Source organism: Montipora capricornis, chromosome 6, assembly GCF_036669925.1.
Source record: "Montipora capricornis isolate CH-2021 chromosome 6, ASM3666992v2, whole genome shotgun sequence".
Taxonomy (NCBI): domain Eukaryota; kingdom Metazoa; phylum Cnidaria; class Anthozoa; order Scleractinia; family Acroporidae; genus Montipora; species Montipora capricornis.
In genome coordinates, this window is record NC_090888.1 from 46015616 (window position 1) to 46033115 (window position 17500).

The 17500-nt window shown below is 40.0% G+C and overlaps 2 protein-coding genes across 3 annotated transcripts in view; one reads left to right on the forward strand and one right to left on the reverse strand.

The window, feature by feature from the left end:
• LOC138052286 (tumor necrosis factor alpha-induced protein 3-like) overlaps nt 1–8717 on the reverse strand; it is a 9017-nt gene extending 300 nt beyond the window's left edge. Inside the window, exons 1-5 of one of the 2 annotated variants that reach the window (XM_068898692.1) lie at nt 8641–8717; nt 7934–8510; nt 3922–6113; nt 1669–2173; nt 1–969 (exon numbers count right to left, since the gene is read on the reverse strand). The exon at nt 1–969 is cut by the window's left edge and continues 300 nt beyond it. In XM_068898692.1, the coding sequence (XP_068754793.1) occupies nt 803–969; nt 1669–2173; nt 3922–6113; nt 7934–8360 (3291 nt within the window). In that variant the 5' untranslated portion in view covers nt 8361–8510; nt 8641–8717 and the 3' untranslated portion in view covers nt 1–802. Of the gene's footprint in view, nt 970–1668; nt 2174–3921; nt 6114–7927; nt 8511–8640 lie in introns of those variants that run through there. The other variant, XM_068898691.1, reaches the window with a different exon arrangement.
• A 291-nt stretch (nt 8718–9008) lies between these two features.
• The window catches only part of LOC138052288 (lambda-crystallin-like), a 21906-nt gene continuing 13414 nt past the window's right edge, over nt 9009–17500 (forward strand). Inside the window, exons 1-4 of the mRNA XM_068898693.1 lie at nt 9009–9116; nt 10593–10640; nt 13489–13516; nt 14693–14902. Of these exons, the coding sequence (XP_068754794.1) occupies nt 10594–10640; nt 13489–13516; nt 14693–14902 (285 nt within the window). The 5' untranslated portion in view covers nt 9009–9116; nt 10593. The remainder of the gene's footprint in view (nt 9117–10592; nt 10641–13488; nt 13517–14692; nt 14903–17500) is intronic.

Sequence of the window (17500 nt, forward strand, 5' to 3'; positions counted from 1 at the left end):
TTACACCGCGTTGACGCCATAGACTGCTTTGAATTTTTCTTGTTCTTTGAAAATAATTTTTGACGTCAACCGGGTATTGAACCGAGTTCGCATAATTGCTCGGTTATAGATCAAAGTATGACCACTTTTTCCGCCTTTCAAAGCAAATTAAAAAGTGAATTTTCAATCCAAAGGTTCTAAAAATAACACAATTTCGGAGAATAAATAACAAAAACTCACAAAACTGAGTTGAGGTAATTGACACTTCAAAAAACTAACAGACTTAGACAATTTGTCCCTTAATTTACATTACACTAATGGTTGTCATTATATAAACATATCAGAGTATACATTCGAGAAAGAGCTACCCGTCTGCAAGTCATCGATTTACAGAGTAACGCTTTTTTATCTATATTCCTTAAATTACTTTTATCGTCACAAATCATACATAAATTTTTGAATAAGCAAGTTGAAGCAAAATAAAAGTTTAAAAACAGTCTATTCCTCTAACTGCAGCCAATACTATCTTTTGCAATTTCTTTACTTATCCCTCAACTAAGATTACAATATTTATGATGAGTCAGTGCAAGGCCATGACTAGTGCCCAGCCCCAACCTCATCTCGTTTTGCAGGGGTAGCGCGGTTCTTCTCTACGGCGCTACGGTAATGAGTTTAAATAGATAAGCTTGTTGCATGGATTTGCCCGATTACGGGTAAAATTCCAACGACCTAAAGCAATGTTCGATTTGTTAACATGAACCGAGAATGCCAAGTCACGGCATACAATCTTCACAGTTTTATTCCCTTTAAAACAGTGGAGATTTTAATTCTTGATTGAATCCCTCACATCATGCGCATCTTCGTGAAACCTTTTAAAACAGTCTTCACAGTGACCATGTTTGTCAGGAGCGGCGAGTTTCGGGCATCCCGTAACAAGGCATCCCTCGCGTAACAATGGCTCTGAGCGAGATGAAGTTTCAGATGGAAAATCTGCCGGAAAAAAGGACAACAAACATCAAGGTTAATTGGATGCTGCAACGAAGAGTGAACTGTGTCATCAACTACTGAAATCTCGGAAACCAATCATTGTATACCACTAGCTTTCGATCGCTCATTCAGCGCGCGTGTGAAACTATTTCGCTGTAATAAGGACCTTTGTCTACAAGGTAAAACTAGCACGCAAAATGATTGGTTTTTACTCTTGAAAGTGAGGATGAATGACTGTGAAATAAATGTTACGTTAAGCAATGTTTTTAGTTAGAAACCATTTAGTGAAATCTCTCCTTCTAACCACCCCCTACCTCCGCCAAACGAAATTTCGCAGAGACAAATCTGACAGTCTTCTGCACCATTGTTCATTGCATTGGTTACGAAAACACTATGCAAGTATTCCAGCTAAGGATTTGTCGAGTTAGCAAGTTGCTTATGCGCAGGATTTTCATATTTTCTGATAGCTTGGCGTGTTACTCGAGGTAAAACTCGTCAAGAACGACCAGATTTAGGACACGCCCATTATAAATTTTACATTGCAGTTCTCTAGTTTTCATCAGAGTTGGTAATTCGTTAATTTGATATAAAGGACTGACACGTGAAAGACGTATCTAGTGCTGCAAGCTGAAATTCAAAATAAATAAATAAATAAATAAACAAATAAATAAATAAATACAATAATAATAGTCATAACATCACCTGGGATTGAGAATGGTCCTGACTGAGGTATTGTGCTCTCCAAAAAGCACCGAGAGCAGTAACCATTCGTTTCTGGTGTTCCAAATAATGTGCAGTTTTCTTGACGGCATTTCATGCCATGAACATTTCCGCCAAAACGCACAGCCTCTTCTGATCGATACAAGTGACTTTGAGTCTGGCAGACTTGAACGGGTGGATGGAGTGGACCGGCTGCAATGCTGTCAAAATGTCGATTTTGTTCCACGGGACGACTAACAAAGCCACTGTTGAAGCCCTGGGAATTGTTACTTTGTGGCGCTGACTCGGCAAGCAAGGGAGAATTTCCCTTTTTGCGAAGGCATTCCTCGCATAAGCCATCTACTCCCTGAATACTAAAATTTAGACACCCTGGAGTGGTGCATGGCAGTGGATTCTTGACCCCAGCCTTCTTAGTTGTTGCTACTGGTTCAGTTGTTTGCAGGGTTCTACTGGGACTGGTAGGGACACTAGCGGTTCTTGCTTTCACCTGGGAAAGAAATAACAATGAATTTTAATTGTCAAATGCATTTTGCGCTAGGGTACTAATTGGGAACACTGAAGAGAAATTAAATCAAACCAACTGATAGAGAATGAGAATGACCTTGAAAAAGTGTTCGTAATTTGTTTCACGGACCAATGCTTGGCAAGATTAAAACAAAGCTTCTCCTTTATTCTTGCCAAGGAATTCCTAATATGGGTAGTAAACGGTTCGATTGGCCAATCACATTACTGCACTTCAAATGACGTCACAGCGACAATTTCCAGAAAGTTTCAAGGGAAGATGACGTTATTTGCATCCGCGTTCGCTAAGCCAATGAAAATTCGCTCGTTTGTTTTTGTTCGATAAGCCAATCAAAATGTTTTGCAATTTTGTTTACGTTCAGTTTTTACGTTTGTTTTTCAAGGTCATATGAAAGTCGCTCTATCAAAGTATAAGTACAAGGGAGGATTACGTTTTTGCAAACGTTGGCCGTGTAGCGCTTATATTTGAACAGAGTTAACTGAATAGAGTGTCATGTGAAGCTTAGCACTTCACATCACACTCTCTTCAGTTAAGTCCTATGAAAGTATAGGTTGGTTTTTGACAAGATGGGAAAACCGGAGTACCCGGAGATTTAACCTGTCTGTGCAGAGTAGAGAACTAACAAACTCAATCCACATATGACGGCGAGTCTGGGAATCGAACCCGGGCCACAATGGTGGGAGGCGCGTGCTCTCACTAGTTACTGCGCCACCCTCGCTCCTGAATAAGGTAAACACATATACTGTAGGAACAATAAAGGCGTATAGAAATCTCCAGTAACAACACTAACCCATGCATCTGCGACATCACAAATTTTTTGACTAAAAAACCATAAATCAATAAGTTAAAACAGAAGCACATGACCTTGAAGGGTGTAACTTGCAACTCTTTTCCTTGGAACAAAGCTGGCCATTTTAGGACACCAATTTTATGCCCAAATATTGGTAATTGTCAAGAAGAGCTCCCAGAAAAACCTGTCGGCCGACTGTCGGTCAACTGTCGGCCGAATGTCGGCCAACAGTCGGCCGACTGTTGCCCAACTGTCGGCTGACAGTTTTTGACAGGTTTTTTGGGGAGCTCTTCTTCACGATTACCCAAATATTGGGAAAAATATGATCGAAGCTGCACTCGCGGGAAAATGCACGCACTACGTTACATCCAAATAAGGAAACTTTAAACTAAAAAAAAAAAACCCACCTCTAAACCAGAATTAAACGCTTCAAAGGTCATGAGCTTCAGGTTAAAAGAATGTAAGAAGCAAGTGGTTCCTTGTAAATAAACAAGGATACAAGTGCAACAAATTGCAATTTCATAAAGGGTAGAGTTCGATTCAAAGTAATGACATGATGAGTTGCTGGAAAATTTATATTTATACGCAAAAACCTTCAGATTACATTACATTACGTTTCCGAGATTGAACCGGAAATGTTTTACATTTTTAAACCCGTCGCGACTGGAAAAATCTACCTCTTCGTTTCTTTATGAACTGGTCCCAGAAAAGCTGACAGAGTCAAAAAGAATTTGTCACCTATTAAATAAATTGCCTAAAACGAGTGAAATTTGTTCAAAATTCATTCAGTGACTCAAATCACGTTCTCATGGAGAAATGTAATGGTCGGGATTTTCTTCATTCTCACAGTTAAAGATCTCTGAGAAAGAGCTTTCAAGTGCATACATACTTGTTCACTCCAACAAACTGCAAAAACCCCTACCTTATTGCCAGGGATTGCAGATGCTGTTGCTCCTTGTTGTCTGGATGGTTTTGGCTCTGGTTCCCTGTTTAATTCAAGCTGAAAGGCCCTTGCATAGCAAATCCGACAAAGGCCATTATCCTCAACTGCTGGTTCACCACATCCCATTGCACATTTATTTTTTGCAGCTTGGGTAGACTGTGCAGTAGAAACAACTGTAGCAGGAGCAGAAGTCGAAGGAACAGCAACCTGACCAGCTTTTGGCCCGGTTTTTTTGCTTGCTCCAGAAAGGGCTCTTTGTGCTTGAGATGTCCTTGGTGCTGTCGAGCCTGTTGTAGTAATCGCATCTAGTGGCAACAATGGATACTGAGATCGCACCTCAGAACTACCCAATGAAGAGCCTTGGACCTGACCTTCAAAACGTCGGCATGAGGGATTTGATAAAGCTGATGCCACTTGATGGCCTGATGAACCTGATGCCATTTGATAAGTTGGTGCCACTGATGGTGTTGCTGTCACAGTGCTTGGAGGAGGTTGCATCACTGGAAAACTACATGTAACTGCTGTTTGTGCCATGGATGAAGCTGGCCCTCCGTTGTTTGTCATTTGCAAAGACACAGCTGATCTCCCTCTGTAACATTCTTCACACAGATCTTTGAACTGAAACACCCCTTCATTTAAGCAACCAGGAGAGGCACACAGCACCCCTTTCTTTCCAGCAACTGCTCCAAAAGGTGCCTGGTTTCTGTTGGTGACATCTGGTGGAGGTGATGGCAAGGAAGCAGGCCGAGCACTGGATGAAGCAGAATTTCCCACTAATCTTCCTCCTGAGTTTATAAAACTGTGGATGCATCCTGTGTAGCAGACAAAACACATGCCATACAAGGCTGGAATACCAGGAGAATTACAGCTTGGAGTGTGGCAGGGAACAAAACCAGCAGCTGCAGTTGCTATTGGACTACTGGGGGGCAATCCATTGGGGGAACCCACACCCAGACTGTTCTCCATTTGCAGACTGAAGGCTCTGTAGCATCTGGAACACAAATTATGATGTTCTGGCAGGCCAAAGAACTGACAACCATTCCTTTGGTTTGCACATGGAGTTGCAGTTGCCAAATGGACATCATTAATGCTTGCTGCTAATTCTTCAGCACTTCTCTCAGCATCAAAGCATCTTTCACAAAGGCCACCTTGCTCAGGGACAGCTGCATACTTGCAACCAGTGGTGCCGCACTTCCTGGAGGTTGAAATTGGGAGATTCATGGATGTGGTGGCTGAATTGGCCTTTGAGCCTCCTTTTTGCTGCCCTGTCGAAAGCTGCCTAGCAGGAGCATGTGGACTTGGTTGACTAGCTGCTCCCACACTCTTGAGATACTCATTTAAACACTTGGAACAACGATAGCCAGTTTCTGTAGATCCAAAGAATTCACACCCCTGAGTCTTACAACAGACAAACTGAGGAGGTAGTTGTTGTATGCCTGGCTGAAACTGTGGCCTCTTCTGCCTGCTTTTTGACATGCGCTGGTACTCCTCTCTAGCCTTTGCAAAATACCTCTGGATAAGACCTTTCATGCAAGGAGGCTGCTCAACAAAATGTAGCTTTGCAACAACAATGCTAGATCTAGATTCACCAGAATTGCTTGTCATGGGCACTTTAGCACAGTCCAAGTACTGTCGCAGACGGTCACTTGCCATAGGCTCTTCATAATCAAACAGAAAATGAACAGGCAAGGGGGTTCCATCAAACTTGACCAGTGGCACTGCATGGATGCAGTTAGCCGCAGTTGGCGCTGACCCACTTTCGACACCAAGGTCTAATTTTCCATCTTCAATGCTGACAACTGCTGTAAAATGACCATCAGCATAACCAATGACCAATGGACTTTTTACACAGTCAATGGAGTCCCACAACAGTGGCAAGTAAATGCCTCCAAAGTTAATTGGTGCATATGATTCATCAAAATGTCCTCTCAACGTTTCATCTGACACCACAATTATGGTCCGACGCAAGATGTTTGCCAGGACAAAAATATGGATTTCTTCCAGGCTTCCATACTGTGCACCACTGGCACCATAAGGATATTGAGACTGCGATGCTAGCCTTATGACTTCCTCCCATTCATAGGCCCACTGCTGCTCTGTTCGTTCAAATCCACCAGTTTGAGTCAACACTTGACGGTGTTCTTCAGCTTTCCAACGGTTGTGGTAGAAACCTTATAACAAAACCAGGAAAAACATATTTAGACCAGATTGAATGGAAACCTTTCCTTTACTTACAAGACAGCCTCGTATATTACTATTATTAGTATTTGATATAATTATTAGGGTGCTGAAACTATTAAACGCATTGTTCTATGTAAAATTAGTACGTCGAACTTGTAACTGTTACAGTGCGTTTCACAAAACTTTTGACAGGTGGTTTGCAAAGACAGTTTATTTTTAATTCCATGAGCAGGGCTTCTGATATTTCTGTGCGGTCGCAGAGCTGCGAAATTCAGGTAAATCCGTGAATTCATAAAAACACCCAAAATTCTCCAGAAATATTAATCTTACCAAACACTTGTTGGTACATCATATTCAAAACTTATCTTGGCTATTGGGACTGTTTGCTTGCCATAAACTTACAAATTTCTCTTGAAACTTTGTCACTGCAATAAGCAAACAACATCCCAAAACTACTAAGCGTTCTTAAAATAGATGATCAGTAATTGTTTCGAAAAACTGGGCATGCAGTTTGCCATTGAAGCATTTCTTGGGCGCATTGATGTTGAAATAGCAAATGATGATCTCTGTTATTTAAAAGGAACCTCATGGTCAAAACAAATAGCAAACCGCACTGCCTAACACTCAAATCTTCCTGCAAAATTGACAGTTTAGTAAAGGCAACATTCATTTGATAAGTTTCCATTGCTGTTGCTATGGCATAGGCTAAAGCTCATCATTCCCCACCCCCCCCCCCCCCCAAAAAAAAAAAAAAAAAATTGACAAAATTGCTGTATTTTTTCATTAAAAACGTTCGTTAAATCAGTGCAAAACCAATCGCTTACCAGCAAAATTGGCCAAGGAAATTCCAGCGAAATCAGCCGTTTTTTCGCAAATTTATTTGTCCCTGAAAATCCCGCAAAATGACTTTTTTCTATGACCTATCAGAAGCCCTGTATGAGAGAGAGAATTTCACCATTGCTCTCCACTGTTGTTTTGAAATGAGTGCTTTCACCACGCAAGGAAAGGCATTTCTCTGAAAGAGTCTTGAGGTTAATACCGTTATGTTTTTGACTTAATTTTTTTTATTTTAAAAAATGAAAATGGCCTATTGACCTTGCATAAACAACTATGTTTAGATCATGGTGCATCGTTGATCATCACTTCTGTTTTAGGGCATTGTTATTCACACACATCAGTTCCCTTTATAACAATGTCCTCTACAAGTACCATAATTCACATTTTTTGCCCAATTCTGCCATCATCCATGGACAGAAACTTGGGTAATCCTAAGTATTCGACACTACTGTTGCAGTAGGACAAGTTAAAATGATTTGCAACTTGAAGGCTCTTATGGCCCTGGTAAATTAATTTTATCACTTTATAGTATACACCGAGAAACAATGCAACCAAAACTTTTGGTAATCAAATTAAATGGGTCAAGGCAGTCCAAGAGGTCAAAGGAGCTCATACTGCAAGACACAGAAACTGTACTGTAGAACAAGAAATAATAAAATGTGCTATTAAATAGATGCAGCTTGGGAGCAAAGACGAAGGAAGGGATACCACAAAAACTGCAATGAAATCCCTTGACCATGGGACGTTGCATTTACGATCCTACCTCAGGGTATGGGTGAGTAGATTCCTACTAGTAGGATTTCTAGTCGGATTACTCTTTGAAAAAACCTTTCCTATCGCCTCTCTTTTTTGTCGATGCCTTTGTGCAAGGAATCCTACCAGTTGAATTCTGATGGACCTCATCTTGCGGGGGAAGGGGGGGGGGGGGGGAGGGGGCTCATTTACCTCTCCCATTGAATTAACTTACTTGTACCTTCCAAGTCCTCCACGAGTGCCTCATAAACAGTCTTTCTCAAGGTTTGATAACGGTCATTGACAGCCCACATTCCAATGGAAGCTGCATGCATTAGGCAGTTACCATCACCTAAAGTGTTAACGGTAACCATGCGACACAGCGAGCTACACCAATTCAGCCTCCTGGCTGTCTCCAATTCCCTCAATATGTGACCATCCACAAGAAAGCTGAACACAAATTTACGAAATTCATCTTCGAGGCTTTGAAGTGATGGCAAAACGAAGGAGTACTTAGTTGAATCACCAAGATGGCGGTGCTTAGTGGCTTCTTCTGGTACCACGACATCTTTACGGACAATTTCTCGTACGTCCAAGGCCAAATCCAGGTCGTTTAGAGAAATGTTGCGTTCAAACAGATGGCTAGGAGGTTGGAAGCAGGCAGCCATCTTCTTTGAAAACCAATTAACTAATGTTGATAATCCGTCTAACGTTCAGATTTTGTATCCGCAACTTCAGCAGGAATATAGTTAAGTAGAAGATGGTCTGAACGTTCGGACTTTCAAAGCAATTTAACGATGACGATTCTTATGACACGTCTGAAAGAGGAAGTAACTTCCTGTCAGGAATTTTGAGAAATATAGTTCACGTAATTAATTAAATCTAGTCCATAGTAAACTTCAAACCTTGGTTGAAAGCTCCTTTCAAATAAATTTGAAAACAAGTTACCTTTTCCGTTGAAAATTGCGCTAAAAGTCCCCTGACAAAGTGAAACAACCAACGAAGGCAGAAAGTTCAGTTGAAATAGTTCGTTACCGGGACTTTTCCCGAGGGGAAAACCCATCTCCACCCGTGTTGTTGGAAATAAATCTCAACTATCCAGGGTAGGCATAGGATATCTTTCTTTTTAAGTGAAATATTATTGAATGGTTTCGGTGAAAAAGCAATTGAAGGAGTAAGAACTTCTTTTTATATTGTTTTTGCCTTTATTCTTTCCCTTATGGAGTCTCTTTCTCATCCTGAGTGAATTTTTTTTTTCAAACGCAGACTTATCTCTCCCGGCCCTAGTGACAAGGAAGTTGATTCGCTCATCGGACAGAAATATTACGTCGTCATTGTTCCTGAAGTGTAAGAAAGGGAAAGTTTCTTGGTACCGGACCCGACATTGACGCTGAACGGGGCTCGTTTGTTGTCAGTTATTATAGGTAGCTATTACTTTATAAATGTTTTTTTTGTCCCTCGATGCATGTGCTGTGTGGCACAAGCCTCATGAATTACAAACAAAGTGAATGAGTAGAAAGAAAACAATCCAGGACGGGTAGAATCTTATCAGTTTCTTAAATGACTCATTTATTTATTTATATCAATGTACCCGACAAGTCCGGTGTAATTAACAATAAAAGTAAAATCGATCAAATGAGAGCAAAGAGAAAAAAGCATGAAGGTTTTCTAGTAACGGGCCGCAGCTGAAAGATGCTCAAACTCTCTCAGCACCGCATTTCGCACTCCGGGCCGGGGGGAACATATAGAAAATATGCATGGCCCCGCGAGATTCAAGGTCCAGGCCCATGGGCTACCCCTAATTTCTAACAAGAAACTGAATCGTACTATTGTTATATTAAATTTTGCCTTTTGGATTTTTGATTGCAATAACAATCCTTATTCTTAGCAATATAATGATTAGGGTGCTTTTAATTTAACCTGGCGCAGGGCCCGGTGTCTGACATTTGCAGAAAAGGAAAGGAAAGGAAAGGAACTTTATTTAAGTGTCTAGTCGTTCTAGCGCTGGAGCGCTAATTGGGGACACTGTAAACTGAAATGAACAATGAAAGTAAATCAAGTCAAATGTTGGTTTTTGAGGAGAGGGGAAACCGGAGTGCCTGCAGAAAACCTCTCGGTGCAGAGTAGAGAACCAGCAAACTCAACCCACATATGACGCCGAGTCCGGGGATCGAACCCGGGCCACATTGGTGGGAGGCGAGTGCTCTCACCACTGCAGTCTTGCAGACTGCAGACTGCAGACAAATAGCACTGATAAAGAGTATTTAAGTCTATAGAACCCATTTTAAAACAGTTAGCTTTCGCAATTATTGAAAGCTAACCGTTTTAAAATGGATTCTTATCAGCGCTATTTGAAATGGGTGTTTAGAAGACTTAAATACTGTTTATCAGCGCTATTTGTCTGCAGTCTGCAGTCTGCAAATGTCAGACACCGCTCAGGGCCTCTTTACTCTACTACAACTCCAGAGCCAGAGCCAAGAACATAGTATTAAGGCCTCTGACCACAAAGATACCCCCAGTTCAGCAGACATCAGTAACAGCAACTTCCTTTAAAACCCCATTTAAAGATTGTGCCCCCCCCCAGCTCTGTCCACCCCAAGTCCTGAAGTCACCACAGCTAGACCAGTCAAAGCTGTGAAACCACCAGAATGCTTAAACCAATAGTCAAACATTGGACTGTGCACCACATTCATTTTGACATAGTTGTTGTTGGTGTTCTTGTTGTTTTGTTATAGTTGTAACCTTTTGTTTGGGAGAAGGGGGTGGAGTTGGATGCAGGATGTATGTTGAATAAAATCAAGTGATGTTGCTTAATCGAAGCCTGGCCCTTTTCCTCCATCTAACACTGCAGGAATCTGATATGCTGACAAATTTATTTTTGTTTACATTTTTCAACACAGGATGACTTCTCCACTCCCCAGCAAAGGAAAAGTGGCAATTATTGGCAGGTTAATTGATTTGATTGATTGATTGTATAACCAACACGTCCAGAATCTGCTCTTGCACCTGAGCAATGGGAAAATCAGACCGGCCCATTGACAATGGACGGCTGTCAGATTTTTTTTCCAGTTAATTACTTCTTGCCAGACTGTGATGCCAATCTGTCTTCTGATTTTCCCTGCTTTGATTCCTGAGAGCATGTAATTTACAGGAATTCCAGTTTGTTTGAACAATCTGATTTGTGAAGTTGAAATTTGCAAGATACTTTGTAACCGACTGCACTTGTACTTTAAACTTACAAGTCAAAATTTATGTAAAGTCCATGTTACATACATGTACATTGTACTCTGTTACGGTTATAGTTACAAAAGGTGGAGGTATAGCCAAATGACATTCTCATGTTCAAATGTTATTGATCAAACCCTTGTTAATTTTAACAAGTGTACTATGATATCTCAGTCAGCAGTGTTCTCCTTGAATATCCTGTGCTTGATTGAAAATGTGAGAGATCAATAAATTTGCCAAACGTATATTCATGAAAGCCATAATTAAGTATAGGAGGCAGTGTGGTCCAGTGGTTACTGGGCGCTTGCCTTGAGATCCGGAGATCCCGGTTTCAAGACCTGCGCTAACCACTCGTTGAATTTGATCCTGGTAGCCCCTGGTTCAACTTCCCAGCTGCACTTGTAAATAAGCCAACTGGTTTGCCTCCAGCCAGTTGGGATTCTTAACAGTTGTTGTTGTTGTTCTGTTCTGTCGTTTCGTTGGGTTTCATTTGCCCTGAAAAGCCCCTATGGGGAGCGGTCAATAATTATAAGTAATACTATGTATGTATTTGTATTGTATAGTGCTATGGTGAGAGTTATATACTCGCCTCCCACCAATGCCCTGGGTTGGATTCCCAGACTCGGCAACATTATCTTGTGGGTTGAGTTTGTTGGTTCTTTACTCTGCACTGAGAGGTTTTCTCTGGGTGCTCTGATTTCCCCTCTCTTCAAAGACCAACATTTGACTTGAATTGCATTAATTGTTAATTTCAGTTTACATTGTCCCCAATTAGTGCTCCAGTGCTAGAACAACTAGACACTTAAATAAAGTTCCTTTCCTTTCCTCTCCTCTCCGTTACCATACTAGTGGTTTCAAAAAGTACCGTCAAGTACCTTCAAGTTGGCTACTTCACTCAGAGAAGTTGGCTACTTTTGTCCATAAATTGAAGTAATCAAAGACAGGTTCTTTCAGACCTAAGATAAAAATTAATTTTGACAATGACAACAGTCGGTTATAATAATTATTTTTATACTCATTGAAACCAAGTACCAACTTCAAATTTTATTGAAATTAACCCCTGAATTGCAAGGATGCAGGGCTGGTATAGTGGTGAGAGCACTCACTTCCCACCAATGCAGTGCGGGTTCAATTCCCAGCCTCAGTGTCATATGTGGATGAGTTTGTCTGCTCCGAGAGGTTTTTCTCTGGGTACTCTGTCTTTTCCCTCTCCTCAAAAACCAACATTTGATCTGACAGGTCGGACTTGTGTTAATTTGTGGAATTGTGACTTTAATAAAAGTGAGGCTGACTGTTATTGCACTGTGGCAATGTAAGAAGCATTATTTATTTAGAAATTATTATGTTTTCAAAAACGTTGTCTCCGTTTCCAAAGCAAAAGCCTGACTGAAGGGAGGAGACAAAAGATTTTCCTTATTTGATTTTAATTACTGGTATGATTTCCTTAAAAGGTATTTTCTAAGAAGCCGCTAGCTAAAATACGCTTACAAGCACAAGGAATCGGCAGCAGCTAGTCTATAGCAAAAGAAAAAATGACTAAAGGAAGAGAAAAAAGCACTTGTAAGCTAGTTCATCAGCGTTGAGAAATAGCAGGTTTCAGTTGTAGAGTACTTTGAAGATAAACTAGAAGCCAGTAAATATTTCATTAATATCCAATTGAATGTTAATCCCAATGGTAGCAACACCAGTTCTGTGTGTTGAAAAAAAAAAACACACTGTTTACTCCGTTTTTTAATTTTGGCTTATTTTGCCTCCCAAAAACTCACATTAGCAATGGACGTTGTACATTTTAAATTAAAGTCCAATTTGAGTAACTGTTTAATACTTGGAGGCAAACAACTTTCCAGCGCATTTGTTGAGTTGACACATTGTTTGTTTGGATCATCATGCACATTGTCCTATAATTCAGCTGCTGTCAAAGAGCTTTTCCCGAGTTCATGAATTGTGCTGGTGAAATACCCGATATTAAAAGCTCCCAGTGCATTCAGTTTGATGATTTTCAATGTTAAATGGACCCTCTGTAAATTAAAGTTCAAAAAACAAAGATTTGTAAAATGCAAATAATCTTTAAATTTGTAATTTGGCTTGATTCCTCTTTGCTGGCTATTGACAGGTAACAGTTCAAATACTGCAACATTCAACTATGCAAGGACATTTTTAAAATGCTATGCGATTCAAGGAAAATTCACCACCTGACTCATGAATTCCATGTTTAATGTTACTTGAAAAGATGATATATCGCACTCATTGCTTCACGATTCATGTGATATATCGGTTTTTCGCGTGAAATTTAATACAGAATTCCCTCGTCAAGTGGTGAATTTTCCTATAAATATCATGATTAGCCCAGTTGAAGAGCATACTGAATGTACAGCACAAACACGTGGTCTTGGGTTTTTGTCACATTTGAGCCTGGATTTTTTCAGCTCCTTTGCAAAGCTGCTTACTTGCTAGAACTGTGATGTCTTTATCGCTGGACAAAATAAATGTAACGCTCATCGCAGTTCAGCTGGCTATTAAATATAAGCATTAAACTTCAGCCTCCTTTTGTCTTTTGCATGTATTGAACAGTGGATTGATTGGAAGATGTTGGTCAGTGGTAAGTTCAAAGCTTAAATGTCTTCGGCATCTAGTAATTACAGAATGGGAGAAGTTCAATAGTATTGCAATAATTATTGGCACCCTTGAATTTAATTTTAAATAATGATGGTTCTATCAAAGATCATGATTTTGCTCATTTCAACACCATCATCCTTTAGGAAAACCCGCAGAGAAAGTAACATCAACAATCTAATGGTGTAGGAATTTACATTATGCACAGTAAGGAATGTGGATGCAATTTGAGTTAGATAGAAATTCACTTACCGGTATATAAACTTTTACACGCTCTTTACATATAAATGGCTCCTGGACCAATAATAATTGTAGAAATCCCACTAGGCATGACGATTTTTTTTGTTGCATGCCACCCTGTACATGTGCCACTTATCAAATGAATGTTTCTTTTTTTTTGGAGAAAATGGGATTTTACACATAATTTTAGTAAGCAGCTGATTTTGTGAAGTAGGCGGCAGTGGCAAGAAAGGGGCAGTGACGATACTCCCTGAGAAAATTTTGAAATCTAGGAGCTCAGAAATGACATTTTCAGCAACAACATGTAGCTGCTCGTGGCCAAGTTAGAAGACAATTTTTGTTGCATCCTCGATCTCTTGTTGAAATACGACAAAATATCGCCTCCAGCTGCCCGCTTTCTTGTTGTGTCTTCGATTTTTAATAAACTGCACATGGAAACCGGAAGGGCATAGTGAATGTGATTGAGGCATCATTTGGCACCAGTCTTTCTCCTCTATTCATCCAAATAATGGCACTGGTACAGTAGAGTTTATATGGATTGCATGGCTAAGGCAAGTGCAAATAACTAGGAATTCATAAAAATATCCAATTTCCAAAAAGGAGCAAAACATACAGCAAGAGGTTCCTTGATATTCTAGTTGTTTTATTGAATTAAAATAAATAAAAATGGATCAAAATTTACAGTAACAATGGTGTAATTTATCGAAAAAGTAGGCGGTGATAAGTTAAGGAGTAGCCGGCAGAATTCGCCGGTTGCCGGCTTCTAATGAAACCTTGGAAGACTGTAATTTTTTGCCTTGGGTAGTTGTTATAAATTCAGTATTAACACCACATATGCAAATGATAAACAGATCTTTCCTTTGATGTGAAGCTTCATCTATCACACACTCAGTAACAATAAAATTTGACTGCATTGTTATAGATATTTTCCAGTGCTGGTTACCATGTTGCATTGTATGACAATGTTGCTAGTCAGATCCCTGCTGCACTTTCCAGTATTGAAGCTCAGCTTTGTGATATGGAAGCCAAGGGATTGATGCGAAGCAAAAATGTGACTGCTAAGGAAGCGTTTCAGCTAGTTGTCAGTGTTGATGACCTTCAGGCAGCAGTAGATGGAGCTCTTTATATCCAGGTGAGAAGTTCAATTCTATGCATCCACCGATCCTTTCATTTGCTTAATGGGGAGTCACGGTGGTTTAGTGGTCATCAACCATACCTCCCGCCTCTGTGACCCGGGTTCGACTCTGGCTCCTAGGGTTTTTCTCCGGGTACTCCGGTTTTCCTCACTCCTCAAAATCAGCCTATTCCATCAGGCTGTGGTGCTGTGCTCAGAGGTCATACATGTGTCATGTTCAGGGGCAGAGCGCCTAGCCGGAAGCACAGCTCCTTCGGTCTGACCTCGCTGAGCTGTACCCGTAGTAATTCAGTCTCCGACTGCGAGAAAGGCCGATTAGCAGGTCAGGTCAGATATTTCATAATTATAATTGTTATGCCTGTCTGCCAGGATGACTAGATTCCTTTAAAACCAGGCTCAAAACATTTTTAAACATGCATTTAACCTACATGTATTAATAGTAAATTTTTAATCTTATTCTTGTAATTACTTTAAATCCTCTTATGTAAAAGCATTGAGACTTATGTATAATGCATTTTAAGAACTGTATTATTATTCTAAAAATAATTATTATTTCAAGAGCAAAATGTTGTTACCTATCACAGTGCAGTTTTCTCATCTATGGCCTTATTAGTCCTTCCCCTTGGGCCTCTTCTATCATCAGTCGATCCCTTCTGGATAGTCAAGAATTAAGGTGCACACAAATGCTGCAGCGAATGGTTGGAGGGGGAGCTGGCCAATCTCTTCTTGTTTTTCCCCTTGCTCCAGTCTCACCACGCTGTGCGCTTTCTGATTTTCTTGCTTCTTGACTATCCAGAAATTATGGGACTGCTAGCAGTCTAGGCATCTTCAGAAGCCTCCAATTCCACAATGCAATCCCTGCACCTAATTTAAATTTCTCCTTTCTTAAAATCCCTGTGCCTGTTTACACCCTTATTGAAGCCTCTAATCTATTTTTTTTCCTCCATTTCTCACAACTCTTTCTGTCCAGTATTCAAATTGACAATAATAATACAGTCAAACCTGTATTAAGCAGACACTCTCCTTAAAGCAGAGGACAAGTCCCCATGTTTAAATTTTCTCCAACATTTAATGTAAAAAGTACCTTTATTCAACAGACATTTCTATTATAGTTAAAAACCTGTATTGAATGGACTCTGCAAAAAAGGAAGCATGTTTTTTGTGATGACATATTTTAATTAATACATCAGCCATTTAACTTTTTCAACAAGAGAGCTTTAATTCACATCTTTGTATGCAATTAACAAACAGGAAATACTGTCTCTGTTGGCAGTCTCAGTAACAAAAATAGGTCCGCAATGCGTACTTGGGGTCTTATGCTTAGCTTAACTCCATTCAGCCCTTACAGAATTTGGTACTACGGTCTCACTTTTACCAAGCGTGATTGGTTTAAAATTTGCCATAACAATGCAGCAGTGAAATGAGTTCCTTAAGTATGCTTCAAATTTCAGCCCTGTGCAGAATTTTACATCGATGACTTGCCACTAAAATTTCTCTTAATGCCATTTGCACAGTTTAGACAACTCTTTCTGCACGCTACATCATCTCTATCAGCTATTTACCAGTAACAGAAGCACTAGATTGGCTAAGAAACAAGCATGGCACTGTCATACATTCATATGATCTTATAAATGATCAAAAGAATGCTGAAATTCAACTAGAATTCTAAGATGAATCATCACTAGATGAGGTGTTCAATGAACAAGTACTCTCAGAGCTTGGTGCAAATCCCCACACTACTGGAAATCAGTCCATCACCAGTAACAATGTATAAACAGCCAAGAGAAATATCTGATGACCAATTACGTCGATCAGTTACATGTAGATCATTACATAATAAAAAACGCAACCTAAAGCTTACAACAGGGTGCTTTCATGGACTAGAAATAAAATGAAAACCTCAACAGTCTGAAGTCACAAAATGTTGAACCAGTTTATTTGTTTATAACTGGAGGTGGTGGTGCTGGGAAAAGCCATTTGATTAAAACACTTTACCACACTGTAGTAAAAACCTATAGACATGCTCCAATGAATCCTGAGATTCCAACAGTGTTACTAGCAGCATCTACTGGAGTAGCAGTAATAAACATTGATGGTACACACAGCATTAGCAATACCTAAAAATACAGTTGATGATGTGGAGGAAAATCCAGGTCCTACAATGTTTGACATCATTGATCCAACAACCACTGTGTCCGCTGACTCTAGTCAAGGAAATGAAGCAACCTTTGGTGTGAATGCTGGAAGCAATGTGTAGCAATGTCACATACTGCTATGATATACCATCAAATACAAGATATTATCTTGTATTTGATGGTATTATACCAGGAAGTGACATTGCTACACATTACTTTACCAGCATTCACACCAAAGATTGTTTCACTTCCTTGACTAGAGTCAGCGGACACAGTGGTTGTTGGATCAATGATATCAAATATTGTAGGACCTGGATTTTCCTCCACATCATTTGCTTGCCTTATAAGCAATGGGATATAAACATTGTAGCACATCATTTGTGCAAACCAAAACATCACCTCATTACACGACTTGTAATGTCCAACAACTTGTTTTAATGTTGGCAAGTAAAACACATTT